General features: G+C 33.4%; 1 protein-coding gene across 2 annotated transcripts; it reads right to left on the reverse strand.

Annotated features, from left to right (window-relative positions):
• Positions 1-3318: 3318 nt before the first annotated feature.
• On the reverse strand, positions 3319-12621 carry LOC125615024 (protein LEG1 homolog). 2 transcript variants are annotated; one of them, XM_048797976.1, is made up of 5 exons: positions 12317-12621; positions 7916-8002; positions 7007-7191; positions 5993-6092; positions 3319-4738 (listed from the first exon to the last, which is right to left on the reverse strand). In XM_048797976.1, exons 1-5 carry the CDS (start codon positions 12615-12617, stop codon positions 4719-4721), a joined length of 693 nt encoding a protein of 230 aa, XP_048653933.1. In that variant the 5' UTR covers positions 12618-12621; the 3' UTR covers positions 3319-4718. The 2 variants fall into 2 exon arrangements, with proteins under 2 accessions (XP_048653933.1, XP_048653929.1); XM_048797972.1 differs by lacking the exon at positions 3319-4738 and having other exon boundaries at positions 5953-6092.
• Positions 12622-24098: the final 11477 nt, after the last annotated feature.

The following is a 24098-nucleotide window of genomic DNA, read 5'->3' on the forward strand; positions in this document are numbered from 1 at the left end:
CTTTTCTCCTCCTTCTGGAAATCCCATTATGTATGTGTTGTATCTTTGATGATGTTCTTCTATAGGTCTATGTAGCGCTGTTCATTTTTCCTCATTCTTTTTTCTTTCTGTTTCTCTTACTGGAAAACATGAATTTACCTATAGTCAAGTTTACTCAGTCTCTTGGTAGCTTCATCTGTTTTGAATCTCACCTCGAATTATTCTGGCTATTGTGTTTTTCTACTCCAGCATTTCCATTTTTATGTTTCTATATATTCTGTTTATTGATATTGTCAACTTAGTCACATTGTTGTCAGTTTTCATACCTTCTTCAAATTCTGTTACATGGTTTCCTTGATTTCTTTAAGCATTTTTATAATAACTATTAAAAATTATTCACTAGTATGTCCACCATCTATACCTACTTAGAAATAATTTTTGTTGACTCTGTGTGTGTGTGTGTGTGTTTGTTGTATGCTTGTGTTATTTCCTGGTTCATTGTGTATTTCCTACTTTTTGTTTTGAACATTGGCAATTACAGGAAATATAAAGTAGCAATTCTGAAAATCAGATACTCACCCTCACTGGGGTTCCTTGTTGTTTGGTTGTTTGTCATTGTTATCTTGGTGACTTGCCTGGACTACTTGTGTTTTCAGTCTGCATTTTTTGTAGTGAGTCACCACGGAAGTCCCTGCTCAGCAAGCTTGGTTGTTAGTTAATTATTAGTTAAAGACTTAAATTCTACCCTTTGCTGAGGAGCTCTGGTGTGTGTGTGTGTGTGTGTGTGTGTGTGTGTGAGAGAGAGAGAGAGAGAGAGAGAGAGAGAGAGAGAGAGAGAGAGACTTTGTGTTCAATAAGTAAGGCCTTGTAAAACTCCATCTTAGCCTTCACTTCTTCCTTGTTGCAGGCCTCAAGGTCAGCCAGGGGTTGCAGCGTGGGTCCCTCTCAGTTCTTGTCTGAGTATGTCCACAGTCATGCTTGTGTATGTAGCCTTCTAGATCCCCAGAAATAGTTCAGAAGTTTTCAAAATCCCCTATGGAATTCTTATTCCCCAGATTGCCTTTTATGATTCAGGCCTACCTCTTGTTTCTTCTAACTGTTGTATCAGTTTCAGGCACCTAAGATGTTAAATGATTCATGCTAATTTTTATCTCCAAATGCCCTGGGCACAAAGCTTTTCCCTCAGAATAAGAAGTTGAAATAACTGCAACAGTCTGAGATGCAGTTTTTCCAAAGAGCTGTTAAGTCAGGTGAAATAATGACATAGCTCCAGGAAAGAGACTTTGTGAGAAGTGGCAAATCCAGCAATTTCTGTGATCACACAGCTGCTAGTTTTCCCAGTGCAGCAGTTGTTAGGTTGCTGGTGTTTTAGACCATGCAAAGCTAGGGAAATGGTAGAAGCTGAGTTAAAATATCACAGACCCTATTTTTCTTCTCAAAGTTCTTCACTTTTTGAATAACTTTTTTCAGGAACTTTTAAGTCATTGGTTAATTCTGATAATTCTGAAATGTTGATTATATCAAGAGTTTTATGAAAGAATAAATTTAGATCTTCATTCTGCTATTCTGGAAATATTTCTTGGATTATTTCTTTCTGATAGATGAAGAATGAAATTAGGTAGAGAAAATTAAAGTTGTAGAAAATTATTTCTACAACTGATAATATGCAAATATAGGATTTAGGACTTGATGTTCTGGCTCTAGGATCCTATATTTAGTGACTATCCAGTATGTCTCTGACAACAGAAATTACCTTACAGTCATCTCTTTTTCTCTGACATAAGTTATATTTTAGATGTTACATGTATTTATCAAAACAACTCTACATATTACATCCTGCTCTTCATCCCATTTTACTGGTACAAAATGGATTAGAGACTTCTCATGTTCAATAGAGTCAGGGTTTAATACTCAGATTGCTCTCACACACACACACACACACACACACACACACACACATGATCTTAAACTCTAAGAAAGTATTTTAATCAAAGAATGATTAATATATTAACAAACACAATATTACAACATCTTAGTTTATGAACTATAAGACTCATCACCAAGACTGGAGATTTGCATATTATTGACAGGCATGAAACCTACCTACCATCAAAGGATACATTCAGAACAATTTTCATTGGCCACACAATAATCATACAGTGCAGTAATTTAGTAGCCAACAATTTGTGGTATTTTTAAACAAAACTAATACAAAATAAGGTCATAAGCTCATCTATATTACAAAAACATTGCCAAATAATAAAATTTTGTCTATATTCTTAAGCACAAAGATAATAGAAGACCTTTGGTGTAAAAATGGATATTTGAATACATGCATCTCTTTTGGCTCCTTGAACAACCAGAGGCAATAAAGCTGTGGGTAAAGAGAAGAAGCAACTACATCACATTTAGGATTGAAAATCAAATGGATGAACAATAAAGGATTTAGCAGGTCCTGGAAGTCTGAACTAAAACAGCAATGGAGGAAACATATGCTGTATACTGTGTATAATTCTCAAAACAATTGTGTTACCAAGTGACTCGAATTTGGGAGCAAAAGTGAATTTCTGTAAAAAGGAAGTCTCCTTTGAAAAGCTGCTAAAAAACAGATAGATTCAAAATGTCCTACTGAGCTGTTGCTGTACAGTGATGAATTGATTATCTGAATTTCAAAGTAGTGAGTTTTGAACTGCATTAAATTGGGTACAAATGAAAGCAACAACAAGCTTCAAATTGAGATCCTAAGTGAACATATACACTTCTCTCACTGGACTGTCATTGTGCTCTGAGTTCGGCCTTCTCTCTTAAAACAAAAAATGGGAAATGTATCATATGTTCAACCAATTCAGGAAGAAAGGCATAAACTTAATGAAAGCAAAGTTACTCATTTTAATTGCCCAGACCTACCTATGCTCTACACTACAGCAATAAGCAAGCATTAGTTCTGCTCAAAGAGATTGAGTCTGCCCCTTACTTCTCCTATTTTAAATATCTAGGAGTTAGCATAAATAAAACATACCACACAAAGAAAATAATGAAAAGTTATAGAAAATACTAGATAATATCACTATTATTCTAATATTCACAGAGGTATAAAAAGTAATTGCAAAGAAAAAGCAATAGCAAGATACTATAAAAATCCTCATAAATATTGATTCCTTGAAATCAGAAATAGTAGAATAAGTAAAATATTAACAAGGGGTTAGAAGATAAAGTTATGGAAATGTATTAGAAGTTAGGAAAGACAAGAATGTGGAAAATGAAAGAAAAATTTACTTAAATTAGAACTATTGAATAGAGGGTTCAACATAGAAATAATGTTGAATATTACAGACTCAACATTCTATAACAGTGAGAAAAAAATTACATTTTAGATAGACAATGCATTAATTAAAGTGAAGGGAAAATAACACACAGTAAGAGAGAACTAATTGAAATTTCAGAAGCTGTGTGAAAAAAAATACCCTTCAATATTCTGGAAGGACAAGATACATTGAGAGGATCAATAAACATAATAATTTAGACTTGTAAATAATTTAGGTAAAATTTAATGGAGACTTTTTATATCTAAAATAAAAATATTTTAAATCTATGACCCTATTATCATGCAAATAACCAGTTGAGCACCATGGTGGAATAAAGCTATGTGAAACCTGTAAACATTGGTTTTTACCTACCATCAACCCTTCTCCACTCAGAAATAGGATGTCCTAAATGAGGGAGAAAACTAAGAACAAAGTCTGATATAAAACACAGTAAAGTAGGTATGAAGAGAATGTTTGTTTACTTACCTGATAAAAGTTATGGTATGTTTCAGTTTATTTTCTAAAACTCTTTATGAAATCTATCTTTTTGTATCAGAAACTAATTACCTAATTGTACCTGATCATCTAATTTTGCACATTACAGCCTCAGAAACTGCTATTAATTGCTTACACTATATTTAAAGAGGAAGAAGAGCTGTGGTTGACATTGACCTTTGTACAACAATTTGTAAAAGCACAGTTTCCTAAAAAATAATAACAATGAGGATAAAAGCATGGGCTTTTGAGCCAGACAAAACTTAAAATACTTTCTGCCACTGACTATCTGTGCAACTTCAGATATATCAAAATGCATTTTTTTAAGAACTAAGTGAGAGATAAGAATATTCATAGTCCAGATTCTGACACATATACTTCTATTAATTTTTTTTTTACACAGTTAGAGGTTGGCAATTGTAGAATCATATAAGAAAGATAGAAATTCAAGAAATAAAGTAAATATGTTGGTCTAAAAAAAGAAGTTCTTAATTGTACTTATATATGTAGGTTTTTACTTGGAAAGGAAAAGAAGAGGCTTTTTTTTTCGCTGAGTTAGTGTGTGAAAAAACAGACCATTCATATTTAAAATGATAATAAAAATCATCAAACAACTGATCTTGTTTCATCTTCAGTTACTTATAAATTTGGTCTATCCAAAAATTAGTTAAGTATTTCCAAAAATTATTTAAACATTTCATAGCAATTAGTATGAACAAATAAGGAAGTATGGAAAATAAATGATGGAAAATGATATATACAAGCATCTTTGGACTTTAATCCCTTAAAGAACTCTTAGGCTTTTGAGATTTAAAAGTTGTTTCATCCCTAGGAAAAGGGGATTGTGCTCCAAAGTAACATTTGTCCACTGAATCACATATAGACAGCTTCAATCAATCAACAACTTGCCTCAGTGAAAAGGTTTTTGCAAGCCTCCAATCAGTGACTTCTCTTTGTATCTGAAATTCAAACAATCAGAAATGGTCTGCCTCCAACACACATACCTCTAGTGCTTCTGAGTCTCACCTGAGTAGCTTTATACAGATGATTCAATTCAATACATACATGAAAATCAATCCCTGAGCTCTACACATCCAAAAACTTCTGGAAAATGAGCAGATATTGATGCTGCTCCGGACTACCCTGGCTCATACCGCCTTTAGAAAGCAATTAATTTAGCTCTGAATTTTTATTTCAAATACTTAGTGCTGATCTCACTACCCTTTAAGAGTTGCAATCTTCTAGACTACAGTAGTTTTGTAAGTGATGGGGAAAGCCAATATAGGAAAAAAATAGTTTTTTAAAAACTCTTTTCTATAATGACTTGCTCTATGATCTAGTCTTGATGTTGCTAACCTCTTCAATACTTCTTGGCTAATAATCTCACCCTTTTTTTGTAGTCATCAAAAATAGATTTAACAGTTAATTATAATTCATCTCAATGATATGCCATTGTACAATATAAACATCTGCTCTTTAAATGATACTGAGATAAAATACACAAAGCAATGTAAGCCTCCTGACTCTGTTTTGTTTATCTAAAGTGGGTATAGGGTCAGGTGGTTAATAAGAAATTCCCAACCACATATGCTGTGGTTATAAATATTCCTGTAACTCATCCCCCACTCTTTCTTCTTTCTATCTGGTGCCTCACTCTGGACAGCAGATACCATTCCTAACACAGTGCTGTTTTTCTTCCATGCCAAGTCATGCTGTCTCTTTCAACTTCATTTGCTAGGCAATGGAGAAAATTTTGACTTTGTCTTAGCTGTGTGTCATAATAAAAGATAATATTTCCTTCCAAATATGTGTTAGTCAAGCTGTAGTCTCAGATCGAAATGGAGCAGAAATTCTATTATTACTTCCCATTATGTCCTTTTGTTTTATAGATCCTAGTTTGTGTTTAAACAGCTTTTAACCACAACAAAAAAGACACCCTTTTTACTTCTGGTTATGTTTTTTTTTATTATTTTACTTTGTTATACTTTGGCGGCACAAGCCCACTTTTTTTCTATGAACTATCTCTTACTATGAAATACCTTTCAAATTTATTCAGGAAAATGTTACTTGTCACTTTTCTTTTTATCGTAATAATAATAATGGTCAATATATAGCTAAAAAAGTAACTTGAAAAACATTTTAATGAAAATGATAGTAAAAGATGGAAAGATTGTTGTTGTATTATAATAAAATAACATTAGGTTTGTTCTTACCTACTCTGAAAATTCTTACGAGCAAACTCCAAGGATGAAACATGGCATCCCACATGTACTTCAACAGGTCATCAAAACTACTGGAAGGTGACATTGCACACTAGCCAAGAAGTAAAGTGTTATTAATTTTTAGGAAATTATACAATACAATATTTCTTCTTAAAAAACAGATTTGAAAAATTGGCAATTTGCTGAATGAAAATTTGTTCTCAATTTGCTAAATGAAAGGAGAATATTATTTTAAAGAGTTATTAATGCTTGAGACTGTCCAAAGTGTTTAATATTAGTAATATTAATTACTAATGATACTTAATATATTTTAATATAATAAAGAAAGACTTAAAATTTTTAAAAAAATATTCAAAATTTTATATTTTTCAAAGCCAGAACTTTAGTGCTTCATTAGTTTTTCTTCTGGCCATGCAATGAACATTCCATGTCTTAGGTGTCAGAAATGGGGGGAGTGGGAAAAATAAGAGCATTTAATCTAATCATATGCAATAAAATGGTCAGTTCTCTAAAGGAAACTTGGCCTTTGGCCATGCACTTTTTCACCCATGACACATTACTTTGGATATCAATGTTTGATTCTGATTATCAAATGATCATTTTAGTCAACTCCTAGGTGATTGGTTATCAAGAAAGTTGAAGTAAGATTATCAAAAGCACAACCTATTCTAAAATTGTATATCTATATAAATTATTGCTCACATACCTGAAATTAGGAAGAACCAGAGCACTTTATGTACCATTAAACCATCATTTACGTGTTTACACATTTATGTAATATATTGGCATTAGAAGAGTGCATAAAGTCTGCTCAATAATGTATTAGGAATAAGGATGCTGATGAGATGTAATGTCATGTAGTCATCTATTCTTACTAATATTACTAACATCATCATTGTGGAAATTATTTCTTATTCATGTTTCATTCAATGTATAAAAATACTTCATAAAATAATCAAATCTGGCTACCTTTGAAGATTATTAAAAGAATGTTAAAAAAACAACCTTGTAAAATTTATTCCACATTTTCATTGCTTCTGGAAAAGATGAATGACAGCTGGAAACATTATAACAAAAATTTGTCTGATCCTTGGATGGTGGCAGGAGAATGACATTATCTGCTGATACTCCCATTAGGCCAGAATCGATAGCAGCAAGGAAGGGTATTGTGGAGAGATAATAATTAAGGTCTGTATAATCAAAAAAGTTACTATTAGTGTTGCTAATATAGAAAAGAATCTGTTTTAGACAAAGAAGTATATCATAAAAATTCTACATATATATAAATATTTGGTAAAACTTAAGCAATAATTTTGAGAATGCTGGAAATTTTATCATTTCTCTAAGGATCATAAGCAATACTAATATGCTACTTAAGAAAACCTGCTCTCATAAAGGAAAAATGGATTTATGCTGTGATACATTATTTTAAATCACAATAATACAAATTGATGGAATTTTAAATGCTAGTTAAACTCCAAAGCACAAGTAAAAAGGAAAGAAATTGTAATTTTATAGATAGCTATATTTTCCATTTTTTTCATAAGTTTTTAATTCTAAATTTGAGTCTAACATGTCTTTAGAATATTACCATATATATTTAGATTTTTCTTCTTAACAAAATTTTATTTTATGTCATGACATGCATTTCTACTGCTGTCCTGTGCCTTTAGAACAAGTTTTGAGGTTACTAGTTTTCTCCAATAACATTTTCATAATTGAACACACTGAGTAGCAAATTTTAAAAATCTGTTTAAAAAATTCATTTCAAGACATTCAGAATGTTTAGGTCAAACAATTGTGTTTTGAAAAGCAAGAATTAGAGTCGGATTATTTGCTTTTGTATCAATGTATGATTTTGAATCAATCCTTTATAGAAAGTCATCAATTTGAGGTTTGTTATGTTAGACTCACCAGCCCACCAACTGTCCACAGAGATGCACAGAGGATCCCCAGAGTCATGGCCACAGTCAGTCCTAAGGGTGGGATCAGCTAGTCTACCTAGAAGACAGAGGATGCAGAGTTGGATTTATTAGGCCAACTTCTAACCAGCATACACAAAATCTTAACTGTGTGTGTGTGTGTGTGTGTGTGTGTGTCTGTGTATTGCAAAACTGAACTAAATGTTTATTCTCTGAAAAAATTATCCATCCTCAATCACTTCTTTCCTTTACAACTTTTTTTTTTGTTTCTTATAACTTATTCATATTTTTTTCCTTTGCTTTAACATCTTTATTCTGCCTCCTAGGCAATAGTTTTTAAATCTCTGTACTTCTTGTCTCTTGTACTTAATAAGATATTTATTCCATATTAACTCAAAGTTAAGGAGTCAATAACCGTGTATGTTAAAAGTATCTAGATTTCCCTTGCCTTAAACCAAATTCCTTTCCATTGCTTACTCATAGTTTGGCCCTGGAAGATAAGTTCTCTAAGCCTTAATATTTGAATCTATATCTAAAGGTCTAGAAAAAATTACCTCTGAGGGTAGGGGAGTATTACATGAAGACAGACACACAAAATGCCCAATGCAGTAAACATATGCTCCATATATATTAGCTGTTATTGTATTTAATTTTTCCTTCTTTGCAGAACCTTCTTTTGTTTCTTAGCTTTCAAAAATTTCCTGGCTCATTCCACCATTTAATTTTGTCATCAGTTGTACCTTCTACCTATACTCCCTAGATATCCCGTGAGTTATCTTCTGAATCCATGCACATCTCTTCCCCTTCCATCTGTTTCCATGCTTGGCTTATACTCTCTGATCTTACAAACCTCTGGTTTTCTCTAGCTTCCCCCAGGGTTTTGACTCCACGCTTGCCCCTCCAGTCTCTCTTTTCTCCAATTCTTGTTCCTTGTTCCCCCATTGGGTACTTGCATTTATTTTCTCCTAACCACTCTTTTTCTGACATATTTATATTTTCTTCATTTTTAAAAATTCTTTCCCCTTACATTGTGTTCTTTTCCTCTCAGCAGTCCACCCATGTTTCCCACAAACCTATGCTCTTTCCCTTTTGCTTTGTCTTTCTGCATTCTCTCTTGGCTTTTCTTGACCTACTTACCTTCAAGTAGGTAAAGATCTGGATAGTTTTGTTAATGGATGTAATATCTTAAAATCATTTTTTTAAAAAAACTGGAATAATATTCAATTTAGTATTATGTGAAATATTTCTTATTTCTGAGGTTTTCTTTCGTTAATGGTATTTTGAATCTGTTTTTTAAGACTTTCCCTTTTAAATTAACATTCTGAGAAGTTTCACCCACTACTCTAACCTAAGAATTGCCTTATGCTGCTCATTTTCATATCTTGACCTCTGAATCCTCATTACATTCCTTTTTTTTTTTTTTTTGTTAGATTTCCACAGAGCTCTTGCATTGGTGATTCCAAGTCATCTCCAACAAAGTTTGTCTGAGACCTGGTTCTTGATCTGGAGAGCCAAGTAAGGTTACTTGTAAACTTTCTGTTTTTTTTTTTTTTTGTTATTAATTTGGTTTTGGCAGAGAAGTCTCACTCCCATTCTTAATATCTTCAGCTCCTCCTCTCCCTTCTTTAGAGCCAGCATGGGCCCACTTTCTTGGATGATTTTTTTTTTTGCTAGCCATCTCCTGGAAAAAAATACATTGCTCTCAATTAACTTGATCAAGAACTGTAGTTTGTCATATCCTTTTCTTCAAAATAAAAAATGATGCTATATTTACTGCTATTCAAACCCAAATTCTTGCCCTATATTTATCCTATTTTCCAGCCATATTATTCCCCTGGCATAAGTTATATATCTTTCATACTCTGAATGTTTTCCTCTTGATCTCTTTTTACTCTCCTACAGTCCACACACAAAAAAATTTCAAATTCTCTTCTTTAGTTCATTCTATTCTTATGGTCTACTTTTACTTGATACATCAATGTTTCATTCTTTTAAAAGATCCATTTCAAATTTTATTCTATTCCCAGATTTTTCAATCTTGTAATGATCTCACTTTTATTCAGCATATTATGCTTTGGACCTTTATTCTCCTTTGGTTGTTTCACTTCTAACTTTTCTTCCCAAGGGTTGTAAGCACTTTGAGGAAAAACATGAAATCCACCCCAAGTTCTCATTCACATGCCTTTTTGCTGTTTGATGATACTGTTTGTACCATACTCTTTATATTCTTTTCCCACTTTTCCACTTTTTTGATTAAAATTTCTGTTAATCCATAAAAATGAATAAACTATTGATTTATTACAGTAAAAGATGAATGAAATCTCAACATATCATTCAAGATGGATGGATATCAAAATATTCATGACAGCTGAAATTAACCAGACAAAAAAAGAGTACATAGCTGTTCACGTGAAAATCCTAGATAATGCAATCTAATTTGTAGTGATAGAGAGAGATCAGTGGTTACCTGTGAAGATGGGAAGTTGAATGGGGTGATTAGTTGAAGCAGTGGAGAGGTACAATGGAGGATGGGAAAGTTAGTCAAGATAAGAATTCAAAAGCATTATACATATAGTCAATATCTGTGATGAATTCAGGACCATATACATACATCAAAATTAATCAAACAATACATTTTTGAGTGTGTAGTTTATTATATATTTATTATACATTAATAAAGCTTTAAAAGCTCTGCTATGCAAACAAAAAACAAACATTTAAGGTATTTAAGTATTGTGTAAGCATTAGGTCCTTGTTGCTAAAGGGCTCAATTAAAACTCCTTAGTCAGACTTTGAAGACATCTTTTAAACTAGCCCTAATTGAATTTTTTTTTTAAAAAAATTACTGCTCACTAGTTGTTTCACACACCAATTTGCATGCCAACCTATTTATCTTATTCCTAGTATAGCCTGCTGCCTTGCCATCTTGCAAGTATTACTCTAGCAATGCTTTCTGCAAGGCCTTTGGTCCCACTTTCTTCCCATCATTATCTCAGGTCATATTTACTACTCTTTTCTGAACTACTCTGATACTCAAGGTCCTTACCTTGTCTTTGGGTTTCAGCCTAGAGTTGGAGAAATACTTTTATAGATTTTTTTTTCACAGTTTTTAAACCTGCTTTAATTTTCTCTGCTTTTATCATTGAATTCAACTCAGTAAATACTAAGTAAAACCACCTGCTAAGTGAAAATTAAAATTTGAAAGGTATCCAATCTAACATTCAACCTTTCAATTTGCTTCTCACCGGACCCAGAGTAAAAAATTTTCCTGGGTGTGGGTATGTGTTGTTCCATTCACAGGTGGTGTTTATTATTTGCAATGGACCTTATATTTGGGCTGCTCCTGAATCATGTCTCAGAGTTAAAATATTTATCTTTACCATGATGAGGACAGTAAAAATAGTCATACCAGGTGTCAGGAGATCATCCTACAAGTGTGGGTGTAATGCCAGCTCAGGATGTCATCATAGTTCAGATCTTGCAGGTCTCCTTTCTTGTCTTTCCCACAAGAGCATCCCTTTGCTCACTGGTTACTTTCTACCAAAACAGTTTCTGGGAGGTGAGAGAGAAGTTTCCTTACTTCTTGAATTTCTTGTTGACCAGAAAAAAGTAGCTTAGAATTTATAATGTTTTTGTCCTCAAACAAATCTCCACTCTAGGTCCTAGTGTAGACATTATTTTTAAGAAGGGAATATTTGAGAGAAATGCTCTAGTACAGAGGTTGTGCTCTCCTGTGTCACTCTAATCTACCTAATTATCTAATCACACTTAGAGTTGTAGATTAGATAATTAGGTAAAATTATTGTATATTTAATGCATATAACCTAACCTGTTTTGCTCCTGCATACAATTCTTGATGCTTGGAAATGAGTTTAGTTCTTAGTAGGACCTTAATTAATACTAGTTGATGGTGTGAACTAGATCTGATATGCTGTGCATCAGTGAGTGTGATAATCACTAGCACTTGCATATTTAAGTTTAAACGACTCAAAATTAAATAAAATTAATATTTCAATTTTGCACAAGTATTAGTTATTTCAGGTGCTCAATAGCCACATGTAAGAATATGTGTTGGCTCCTGCTTGTGTACTGTATATTGGAAATATAGAAGATGTTCATCATTGTCCATAATTTTTTTTGACAGTACAGGTAGAAAACCTGTACACACAGGGAGATTCTAAAAATGCTTGGTAAAAAAGGATTAATGAAGAATGAAGAGAAAAATAGGAGGGGTGTGAAATAAAAAGGCAAAAAAAAAAAAAAGAATAAGAAGGGAAAAATTAAGAGAAAAACGATCATTTTCAAAAAGATGATGTTAAATACTAGATACTATGTTCTAATTAATTTATAACTTAATCAAAACATCATTGTAATGAAAAAGATTAATTCTTACCTGAATGATATTGCCATCCATGATGTATAGGCAGTCCCCATAAAATATTTTGTTCATCTTCTGGAGCAAATTTTTCAAAATATCTGGCTGTCTGTGCCAATAGAATTTTATACATTCCTATTCTCTCAGAGTAATTCCAGGGGTTAATGATGTACTTGCCATTTTCTACACTATAGTCACTAAACTGACCCGGGCTCTCCTTCCATAGAGGGGGGAACTCATCTGAAAGATTGTAAGCTCCCGCTAAAGAAGCGGAAATACAACCAACTAACACACAGGCCCAGGAAAGATTGAAGGTCATGGTGCATAAGAGGGGGAATGAGATTATGATAAGTCATTTATTGAGAAGTGGTGGAAGAAGTCACATGGCTATTTTGACCTGTGCCAATCAACACATCATTATCTTATAGGGTGGAGATAAGAATAGCACACTAAACATAACAGAGTAGTACTTCCCTTGCTAAGTATCTCCCAGTTAAATAATGCTAACCTGGTATCAATCTGTAGAATTTTTAGAAAGACTTGTTTTCTTTCTAAATCTGTTTCTATTTCCATCTTCTGCCTCTTGTATTAATTATAATAATAAATTACATAGCCTCTTTCCATGATAATTGTGTTTAAAGAAAGATGGCTGCTGATCCAAAGAAATCTTTTATTGGTGGGATTTCAGAAACACAAAATAATAAATAAAACAATTCTAGGTAGAATTTGGGAGACATTTTGGTGATAATGGGCATGTCACCACATCTCTTTTAAATTTCATTTCATGTGCAAGCTCAGACTTGTATAGAGGACTTGTCAAATTATATATTAGCAGGGTTTGAGCCAAAGACTTGAATGCATGTCTTCTCTTTATGGTTAAAGAATAGGAAAAAAATGAGGAATAAATAAAGGAAAGGAAGAAAAGCTACTACAAGAAGAAACAATAAGCTTGGCAGCACGAAGCTATGGGTGTTTAATGTTGACATGGGATTGCTGATGAATAATCTAAAAGACCTCAGAAACACTGGATGTGAGGGATGTAAGTGAGAAACATTTACCTCTCTGCTTCCATCATGCATTGGTTAAGGTAGCAATCTGTGATGCTGATTACACCTGCAAAGGCCACTTGCAATTCTGGTCACACAAGCCTGTATGCCAACTGGATAATGACAGGTGCCCCCAATTACAACAAAAGCATAAAAGCCCAGGGCATATATAAGAGGTACAAAACATGACTAAAATTAAAAGATGCCAAGTTGCACTTCATGAAGTAGGTCAGCACCTGTGTGGAACTGGTCAGAGCAGCAATGGCTGCTGTCAGAAGAAAGAACGAGAGAATTCAATAGTGAGATGTTGATTCAGAATCCTTGTGCCATGAACTCTGAGTTCTTTGGGAATATATGGGCCATGAACTCAAGCAGACCCAATCCTTCACTGGATGATTCTTCTTAAAATGAATTGCTGGAAAATTCTCAAAAAATCCTGCCTATGCAAGTCTCTTAATTCATTTAAAAGTTATTTGTTGAGTAATGAATGACTTCATTCCTGGTGCTACATTAGTGCTGGCTTACAATGCTGAACAAGGTAAAAAGATATTGTCTTTGATATTAAAATTAAAATTTTAAAAACATGTACCCTAATGAAATAGAGTAATTGATGCATTATAAATGAATTTTGCCTTCAATTTGACTTCTTGTAATTTGTAAATTATTATTCCATAAACAGAACTAAGCATATAACCAATGCTAGGAGACTGCAAAGAAGGTAGAACCACCCTCACATCAGAGAACACTGGCAGTGGGATGGGGAGTCTTATGTTTAACTTATTATGACAGGAAATTTCTTTTAATATTGTTTTTATTGATATTATTTTAGTCTTTTAGACAATATGAACATTACTTAGATCCTCAGAACTCAAGATGATCTTTTATTATTTATTTATTTGAGACATTCTTTCCATGTTGCCCAGGCTGATCTTGAGGTTTCGATTCTTCTGTTTCATTTTCCTGAGTGCCTGGGATTAGAGGTACACACTACAACATCAAGTTTAGGATGATCTTTTAAATAACCTTTTACCTCTTAAATCTGCATGACCTAAACAGTATGACTTTTCATTACTTCCGGAAGAATGGCATTGCTTCATTTTTCATTCATTCTTTGACCATTTAGTATGCAACCAACCAAGTGCAATATATTATGCAGAACGTACATTTAAAAAAAAATCAGATGATATTTCAGGAAAAAAAATCTTAAGAAAATGTATGAATAAAGAATTACAGAAGTTCAGAAAACAGAATAATAGCTTGATAGGTTTCATATGACAGTGGAGTCATCAAAGGAACATTTACAAAGGAGGAATTATTGAGTGGGACTCGCCTTTATATTTACACATGCAGCTTCTCTTCCCACACAACTCTTTCAACTCTGTAAACAGGTGTTCCAGAAGCAGGTGGAAATAGGTTGCAGTAGGAGAGGTAGAAGGATGGACACCTTGTGAGGGAGTGCTCATTTGTATATACTCAGTTCAGGTTCAGGCATGAGTTGTAGCTTGGTTACATGGTGCTTGCAGGTAAAGTGGAAGTCAGGGCTGTTAACTGGAAATTTAGGCAGACCCTCACATTTGAATCAATGTCCAGACACTTAAGATTCCTGGAGTAAAAAAAATGTCATGTTCTTCTCTTCCTATACTTTCCCTTTGAGAAACAATGTTTCCCTGGTCTCTGTCCCTTATATATCTCACCATAAACTGACAAGTTACCATGCAACCCAGGTCAGCCATCATGATAAAATATTTTCTGATGACAAGGCCCATCACCAAACTGCAGCAATATAGAAAATCTGAGCTTTGGCAGATCCTAAAACACCAGTAAATTGCCTAAGAAAGTTGCTCACCTTCTTATTACCCAAAGTCCTTTTTTCTCCATATCAGCCCCTCAGATACAAATAAATCAGGCAGTACATTGAGTTATCTTAAACTTTAAAGTTTCTCTTAAAGTCTTCTGCCTTTTGACTATGAACAACAAATATTCCTAAAAATTTTATTAAATTTATTACATAGGGTAAAATCCAAAATCTCATAGGTTTTCTAACCTATTATTAATTTATCAGCAATTTTAGTAATTGATCTGAATTTATGTTGTAATTGAGCATCTTAATCTTTTTTGAATACCAATTTAATAATTATTAGTCAAATTAATAGCAGCATATATTTAAACTTAAAAGTTCAGGTATAGGTAATGACAAAATTATGCTAAAGTTGCATAAAATAAAAATTAAGTTTTGGTCGTATTGTTCCATAAGACACTACCAATGAAAATTTGTATTTAATTATGCTTTCAGAAACTTTAAAGTAGATACTAAAGTGTTAGTTCCAATCATCTAGAAAACGTTTCCTTCAAGCTTATAAATTCATAGAAATCTTCCACACAAAAGGCTGGGGATATAGCTGAAAGGTAAAGTGTTTGTTTGCTTAGTATGCATAAAGCCCTGAATTCAATCCCCAGTACCACTAAAAATTTTTTTTCCATACAAAAACAATGTCCATAGAAAATGAATGAAAGTTATTAAAATTGTCAAAAATTAACCTAGCGATACAATGTTAAAAACATTAAAAACAAAATTCTACTTAATTACTACAAAGACAGTTTATTTTTATAAACATGCTATAATAAATCACCTAAGGTTTTAAATTTACAATTATGTGTTTTTATTTTGCTTTCATGCTCAAACTAAGAAATATGTAAAAATATTTTTAAATAAAGAAACTAATTGACAAAATATACAATCTCACATAAATAAATATCCACAAAAATGGTGAAGCACCATTTTCACATATCAGACTAGCACCAATTTAAATATTTTCTGATCCTCATTGTTGTTAGCTTTGTAGGAATAGAAATCTTAATAAACATTTTATTGTTTTGGTATGAACACAAAACACAACATATCTCTTGCACTATTATTTGGCAATACCTGATCCATTTCTTTCTAGTAATTTACTTCATGTTTATTTTAACAAGTTAAGAAAAATACATTTTGAATGTCATTCTTCTACTGCTTGCAAAAGACTAAAATTGGAAATAATGCAATCCATTTAATGGAAATCTCTCTCTGTATTTTTTTAAAGAGAATGATGTGACCAATATTTGTTAGTTTGTCAAAATCACCTGAAATAGTGTTAGTAAAAAAGCTTAGCAAACAGTAAAAATTTACTTTAAAGGTTTTACAAAACCTTTAAAGAAGAGTTAATACCAATACTTTTCAAGTTATTTCAGGAAATAGAAAAAGAAGGAGCTCTTCTAAATTCATTCTATGAGGCCAACATCACCCTGATCCTGAAACCAGACAAAGACACTTCAAAGAAAGAAAACTACAGACCAATATCTCTAATGAACCTAGATGCAAAAATCCTCAATAGAATTCTGGCGAATTGGATACAAAAGCATATCAAAAAAATTGTACACCATGATCAAGTAGGATTCATCCCTGGGATGCAAGGATGGTTCAATATACGGAAATCAATAAACGTTATTCACCACATCAATAGACTTAAAGATAAGAACCATATGATCATCTCGATAGATGCAGAGAAAGCATTTGACAAAGTACAGCATCCCTTTATGTTCAAAACACTAGAAAAACTAGGGATAACAGGAACTTACCTGGACATTGTAAAAGCTATCTATGCTAAGCCTCAGGCTAGCATCATTCTAAATGGAGAAAAACTGAAGGCATTCCCTCTAAAATCTGGAACAAGACAGGGATGCCCTCTCTCACCACTTCTATTCAATATAGTTCTTGAAATACTAGCCAGAGCAATTAGACAGACAAAAGAAATTAAAGGCATTAAGATAGGAAAAGAAGAACTTAAAATATCACTATTTGCGGATGATATGATCTTCTACCTAGAAAACCCAAAAGGGTCTATGAAGAAACTACTAGAACTAATAAATGAATTCAGCAAAGTGGCAGGATATAAAATCAACACGCATAAATCAAAGGCATTCCTGTACATCAGCAACAAATCTTCTGAAATGGAAATGAGGAAAACCACCCCATTCACAATATTCCCCCCCCCAAAAAAAAATACTTGAGAATCAACCTAACAAAAGAGGTGAAAGATTTATACAATGAAAACTACAGAACCCTAAAGAGAGAAATAGAAGATCTTAGAAGATGGAAAAATACACCCTGTTCATGGATAGGCAGAACTAACATCATCAAAATGGCGATGTTACCAAAAGTTCTCTGTAGGTTCAATGCAATGCCAATCAAAATCCCAACTGCATTTTTTGTAGAAATAGATAAAGCAATCATGAAATTCATATGGAAAAATAAAAGACCCAGAATAACAAAAGCAATTCTAAGCAGGAAGTGTGAATCAGGAGGTATAGTGATACCAGATTTCAAACTGTACTACAGAGCAATAGTAACAAAAACAGCATGGTACTGGTACCAAAACAGGCGGGTGGACCAATGGTACAGAATAGAGGACACAGAGACTAATCCACAAAATTACAACTATCTTATATTTGATAAAGGAGCTAAAAGCATGCAATGGAGGAAGGATAGCATCTTCAACAAATGGTGCTGGGAAAACTGGAAATCCATATGCAACAAAATGAAACTGGATCCCTTTCTCTCACCATGCACAAAAGTTAACTCAAAATGGATCAAGGAGCTTGATATCAAATCAGAGACGCGCCGTCTGATAGAAGAAAAAGTTGGCTACGATCTACATACTGTGGGGTCGGGCTCCAAATTCCTCAATAGGACACCCATAGCACAAAAGTTAATAACTAGAATCAACAAATGGGACTTACTCAAACTAAAAAGTTTTTTCTCAGCAAAAGAAACAATAAGAGAGGTAAATAGGGAGCCTACACCCTGGGAACAAATCTTTACTCCTCACACTTCAGATAGAGCCCTAATATCCAGAGTATACAAAGAACTCAAAAAATTAGACAATAAGAGAACAAACAACCCAATCAACAAATGGGCCAAGGACCTGAACAGACACTTCTCAGAGGAGGACATACAATCAATCAACAAGTACATGAAAAAATGCTCACCATCTCTAGCAGTCAGAGAAATGCAAATCAAAACCACCCTAAGATACCATCTCACTCCAGTAAGATTGGCAGCCATTATGAAGTCAAACAACAACAAGTGCTGGCGAGGATGTGGGGAAAAGGGTACACTTGTACATTGCTGGTGGGACTGCAAATTGGTGCGGCCAATTTGGAAAGCAGTATGGAGATTCCTGGGAAAGCTGGGAATGGAACCACCATTTGACCCAGCTATTGCCCTTCTTGGACTATTCCCTGAAGACCTTAAAAGAGCGTACTATAGGGATACTGCTACAATGATGTTCATAGCAGCACAATTTTCACAATAGCAAGACTGTGGAACCAACCTAGATGCCCTTCAATAGATGAATGGATTAAAAAAAATGTGGCATTTATACACAATGGAGTATTACTCAGCACTAAAAAATGACAAAATCATGGCATTTGCAGGGAAATGGATGGCATTAGAGCAGATTATGCTAAGTGAAGCTAGCCAATCCCTAAAAAAAACAAATGCCAAATGTCTTCTTTGATATAAGGAGAGCAACTAAGAACAGAGCAGAGAGGAAGAGCATGAGAAAAAGATTAACATTAAACAGGGACGAGAGGTGGGAGGGAAAGGGAGAGAGAAGGGAAATTGCATGGTAAAGGAAGGAGACCCTCATTGTTATACAAAATTACATATAAGAGGAAGTGAGGGGAAAGGAAAAAAAAAACAAAACAAAACAAGGGAGAGAAATGAATTACAGTAGATGGGGTAGAGAGAGAAGATGGGAGGGGAAGGGAGGGGAGGGGGGAGGGATGTAGAGGATAGGAAAGGCAGCAGAATACAACAGTCACTAGTATGGTAATATGTAAAAACGTGGATGTGTAACCAATGTGATACTGCAATCTGTATACGGGGTAAAAATGGGAGTTCATAACCCACTTGAATCAAATGTATGAAATATGATATGTCAAGAGCTTTGTAATGTTTTGAACAACAAATAATAAAAAAAAAATTTAAAAAAAGCTTAGCAAACAGTAAAAATTTACCTACAAATTCCATCTTTTTAAAAACAATGAGGTAATAATTTTTTTATTAATTTATTTTAGTTGGAATGGGTTTAAATATATTTTGTAGAAGAAAATTGTAAGAATTATTTAAAAAAATTGAGTAAGGAATCAGGCTTGGTGATTAAAAGCATAAGATTTATTTTAATTTAATATTTTTTCTGTATACTTTCAACTTTAAAATTAGATGAAATTTAATATATTTGAAAATAAGAATAAATTACAGTTATTAGAAAATGAAGGATTATGAAGAAACAAATTAAAAGTAATTAGTAATGGTATGGAGTGATTTTTAGTAGAAGAAAAATGTCAGATTGTTTCAATTAATGTGTAAAAAGTAATCACTTTCAAGGCTACAGAAATCTTTATATTAAGTTTATTTCTCTTTCTTGTTTCCTTTTGGAAGCAAGGAAACATGGTGGATGGTTAATTCCCATTGCAAATTTTTAGGAAATATTATTTCCATAAATATTCCTGGATTATTTCCCCAATTCTCATTTTTTTTTCTATAGAGGTAAAGGAAGGTACTTTGATTATGATTGACAAGTAGTTGGAACTAATATGTCTCATCTCCCAAAACACAAGCATCTTGTATCTTTCCCTCTTAATCTCTATATGACCAGTAAATCAGTGATCTTATGAAAGTGTATGTCTTCTGCAAGCTCAATTTTTCCTTTGTTTGCTTTCTCTGTCCTAAAATAACACAAACAGAACAAACTAAAAAAAAAAGCCACAAATGACGGCACAAAAATGGAAAATTAATTCTAACTAGAAGCCTACAAAAATATTAATTTACTTTAGGGCTGAAATACAATGAAATTTATTTCGCTTTCCTGTGTCATATTAAATTTTAACAATTCTGATGTTAAAAATATAGTCAAATGCCATGATAAAAGCCTTGATTAATATGTTAACATATTTACTATGATCAAACATATCCAGGTTAAAAGCATTTTAATTAATGGCTTTCTGGCCATTATTTTCCCTCTATCTTCACTTAATTAAAAAAAAAAAAAATCTGTCCAGGCAGTTGGCTCTATGCCTGAAACTGGAACATCAATGGTAGTATAAAGCCACTAGATGATGCTAGATAGCTAGTTATCTCATTTTATTACACTTCAGTTTCTTATTTTTACCTGCAAGAGGAACTCAAAAATCCACATTAAATCTAATGCCAAGTTCAGCAAAAGGAAATTCTATACAATTTAGACATTTGCTGTTTCCCAGTCTCAAGTGAAATAATCCTAACACTCTCTTCAAAGCAAGAATGTAAGAGTTTGTTTGTGTCATCCAGGAACAGAATGCAACTATTATATCTGACAAAGTGTAAAAGAAGTTTATTAGATCACTGACTTTTATGCTCCTGTAGTCGGTGGTATAAATCAGAAAAACCTTTTCCAGATTTCCCACCAGCCTACAACCTCCAGAAACAGACTCTGGGTGGTCTCCTGTGACTAGTTCTTACAAATAGAATGTGAGACGGAGTGATGTGCATCACTTCTGGTTCTAGACATTTAAAGGAAGTGGTGTCTTGTGTAAGCTCACTAGTTCTTTTATTCAGCAGATGCAGACAATGGAGAGACATAGGGACAGGTGGAGCTACAGATGGAAGGATCCAAGGGCCCTGAATAACTGTAGAAAAAAGCATTCTGACACATGGGTAAACATTATTTATCATTGTGAGAGTGATAAACAGTGAAATTCTGTAGGGTTAAGCCATTAACCTTTGGGGGATTTACTAGTTAATGCCACTAGAGTTAGTCAAGAGATGCTGACTCTTGTAAAAAATTAATATGCAATGTATTTATTTTAATTTTGATATAGCTCTTATTTTTTAATGTAATTTCTATTTCAGAAGAATAAATGTTCAGTAAGTATTAGTTAATAATTTACTTATACTTTTATCTGGAGTATGAGCACATGATGAAGGTATTTTCACAGTAGCCAGGTCGAGTGCTCAACACAATGAGCACATGCTCCATATATACTAGCCCTCATTCCATTTTTTTCCTTTTTATGTTCTCCCTTATCTTCTATTTTGAAAACTTCAAAAGTAGTTTTGTAAAAATCTGTCCATCTTCTCCCTGTGCTCCCTGCATACCCTTCCATGATCCTGACTCCACTCTCTCCTGTTTATTCTCTGCTCTCTTTCTAGCCTCCCCTCTTCTCTAGCTTCCCCTCAGCAGGGTTTGACTTTTCCCTGGGCCTTCAGCTTCACTTACCTATTAGGTACACCCCCTACTTCCTCCCAGTCCTCTTTCTCTGCCACCCTCACTGTTATTTCTTCTTCATTTCCATTCATCTGGCTCTGGGACTCACTGTGTCCTTCTCACCAGTTCTTCCTGCTTCCCAGGAACCTCAATCCCTCACCTCCCTTTTTCTCTTTCTATTTTTTTTCTTCTGCCCTTCTGGGCCTGCTCACCCTCACACAGGTGTGAGTAAAAGCCTGGATCATTCCCTCAATGCATGTGAATTTTTCCAATCATTATTCCTGTTTTAAAGTGGAATAAAATTCCAGGCTGTTTCACATTGCTATCCTAATTATAGGTGAATCTCCTTCTGAAGGCTGCTTTAATTCCTGTTTCCAAGCAAGTCTGCTTTGTGAAATTTTTTTATTTCTATTGGAGAAATAATGAATTTTTTTCAATAAAATTAGTAATCCAATAGGGAAAATGTGAGATTAAATAAAATCTGAGTTTGCAAGTAAATTTATTTATATACCTATTCTAATACACATCCTTATCATTTTGACCTTGCTTTGTAGCCAATCTGTGCCAGCATGTGTCTGCATTCCTCTTTAAACATTTTTTGTTTTGGTTTGCTTCCCTCGGCCACTACTTCCTCCACACTTGCACCTTATACATAGATTAGCTCTACAGTATCTGAGCGGGTCCCAATGAGTCAGTTTTCTTCTTCAAGTCAAACGTGTTGTTCTTTATAACCCTGATCAGCAACGACAAACAACAAACTTGTTTCTCTCAAATTTCTTTCTTTAAGCAAACAAGTAATTCTATACTTCTCACTGCTTCAAACTCAAATTCCTGATCCAGAAATTATAACCTTTATGATTATTTTATCTTTCAAGAAAATGATAAATGTTACTGCTCTGACTAGGCCTCATCCCTCTCTGTCCCAGTGTTCCCCCTCCTTTCTCTTTGTCTCTTTCTCCCCCTCCTCCCCTCATAGACACCACAATATTTTCAAACCCTGTTTTTTTTTCTTTTCTTAATGCCATTATATCTTTTTTATATTCTTGAAAATTTTATATACATACATACTAATATTATTTCCTTTAATTCATCCAAACTGTACCCATTTTTGAGATTCACACCATTTTTTCTTTCCTTCAGTGATTATTCCAGCAGACAATATTCTTTCTCTTCCATGGATCTTAGCATACTCCTACCTAGTATCTTATACTTTGTCTTCTTATTTATCAGTAGTTGATTCCTTCCTTTCCCTCTTCCCCAATGACATGCAATTTTTTTTTTTTTTGAGGGAAGACATGAAAATCTCCCTTTAATTCCTTGAATACTCTCCATAACTCTAATTGAGCTATAGATGGATACAAACAAATGTCACCTCACCAGGTAAAGTCAGAGTCTGGTTCCTATTCTACATCAACTCTGATGTAAATTGGTAGTGGTTTAGTGCTCCTCCCTTTTTTCATTCCTATTTATCCTGTTACACATTCTCAATATTTTTTTCCAGGCTTCATTATTTTTTCCCCTTAAAATCTTACTGCAAAGAAAAAAAATATAACTGTATGTACCAATAACATGATGGGTAAATTTCCAAATAAGTATTCCTTAAAAATAAAAAAAAATTGTGTACGATTTTATTTTTACAAAACTATAGAAAGAGCAAAGAACTACATAGTTAGAAAGCTGAAGCACGGTTGCTTAGGTAAGAGGTATTGGTGATGTTGGAAGGGCAAATGAGGAAAGGAATGCAAAGTGGCTTTTGGGGTAATACGTTTTCTGTCTTAATTGAGATGACAGATGTTTGCAATTTATTATGTCAATAAATTTTTTTTTAAGCTCTCTGGTAGTTAAAAAGAAGCAAGAAGCAAACATAAAGTAGTCTTAATTGTTGGGTGAGTTCTGGACTCTAGTTTTTAGGTATGACCACTAATCATGCCTTTTATAATTTCCTTTAAATCTTTTCCCCAATAATGACACCAACTTTATCACTAATTCTTGACACTTAACCTCTTATTGAACTAAAAAATCGAATTGGTGATATTTTGGATTTATGATAATTTTGTCACAAATAAATCTCCAATTTAATTTCTGAGTGTGGACACAATTTTTTAAGAGGAAAACCTTTTCTAAAACGTTTCTCTGAAACACATTTTCTCCTTCAGAGATTTTCCAATATATAGCAAGCATACTAATCTTATGCAGCCTTAGGTCTTTAGTTTGGCAATGTCGGTGGCCTTATTGATTTCATTCCTGGTTACATGCCCAGTTCTGAGAACTAAGCCTAGCACATAAAATGAATCCAATTAATTGCAGTTGATTGAAGAATGAACTATTTCAAAGTCTCTAGAGGTTGGCAACCATGTGTTTTGCCTTAGCTGATTCTCACTTTCTACTTACAGTAGTAACTAGGCATTTGGTCTTTTAAATTTGAATTAATTCAAGTGAAACAAATTAAAAATTTATCTCTTCTCTCAC

Source organism: Marmota marmota, unplaced genomic scaffold, assembly GCF_001458135.2.
Source record: "Marmota marmota marmota unplaced genomic scaffold, marMar, whole genome shotgun sequence".
Classification (NCBI taxonomy): Eukaryota; Metazoa; Chordata; class Mammalia; order Rodentia; family Sciuridae; genus Marmota; species Marmota marmota.

What these genes read in the sequence shown, in the direction of transcription:
- LOC125615024 (XM_048797972.1), bottom strand. Translation starts at nt 12,617, where the DNA reads ATGACCTTCAATCTTTCCTGGGCCTGTGTGTTAGTTGGTTGTATTTCC. An exon ending in TGGATGGCAATATCATTCAG is followed by an intron (nt 8,003 to 12,316) that starts GTAAGAATTAAT and finishes TCTGTCTTCTAG; the next exon opens with GTAGACTAGCTGATCCCACC. An exon ending in TGTGGACAGTTGGTGGGCTG is followed by an intron (nt 7,192 to 7,915) that starts GTGAGTCTAACA and finishes TTGATTATACAG; the next exon opens with ACCTTAATTATTATCTCTCC.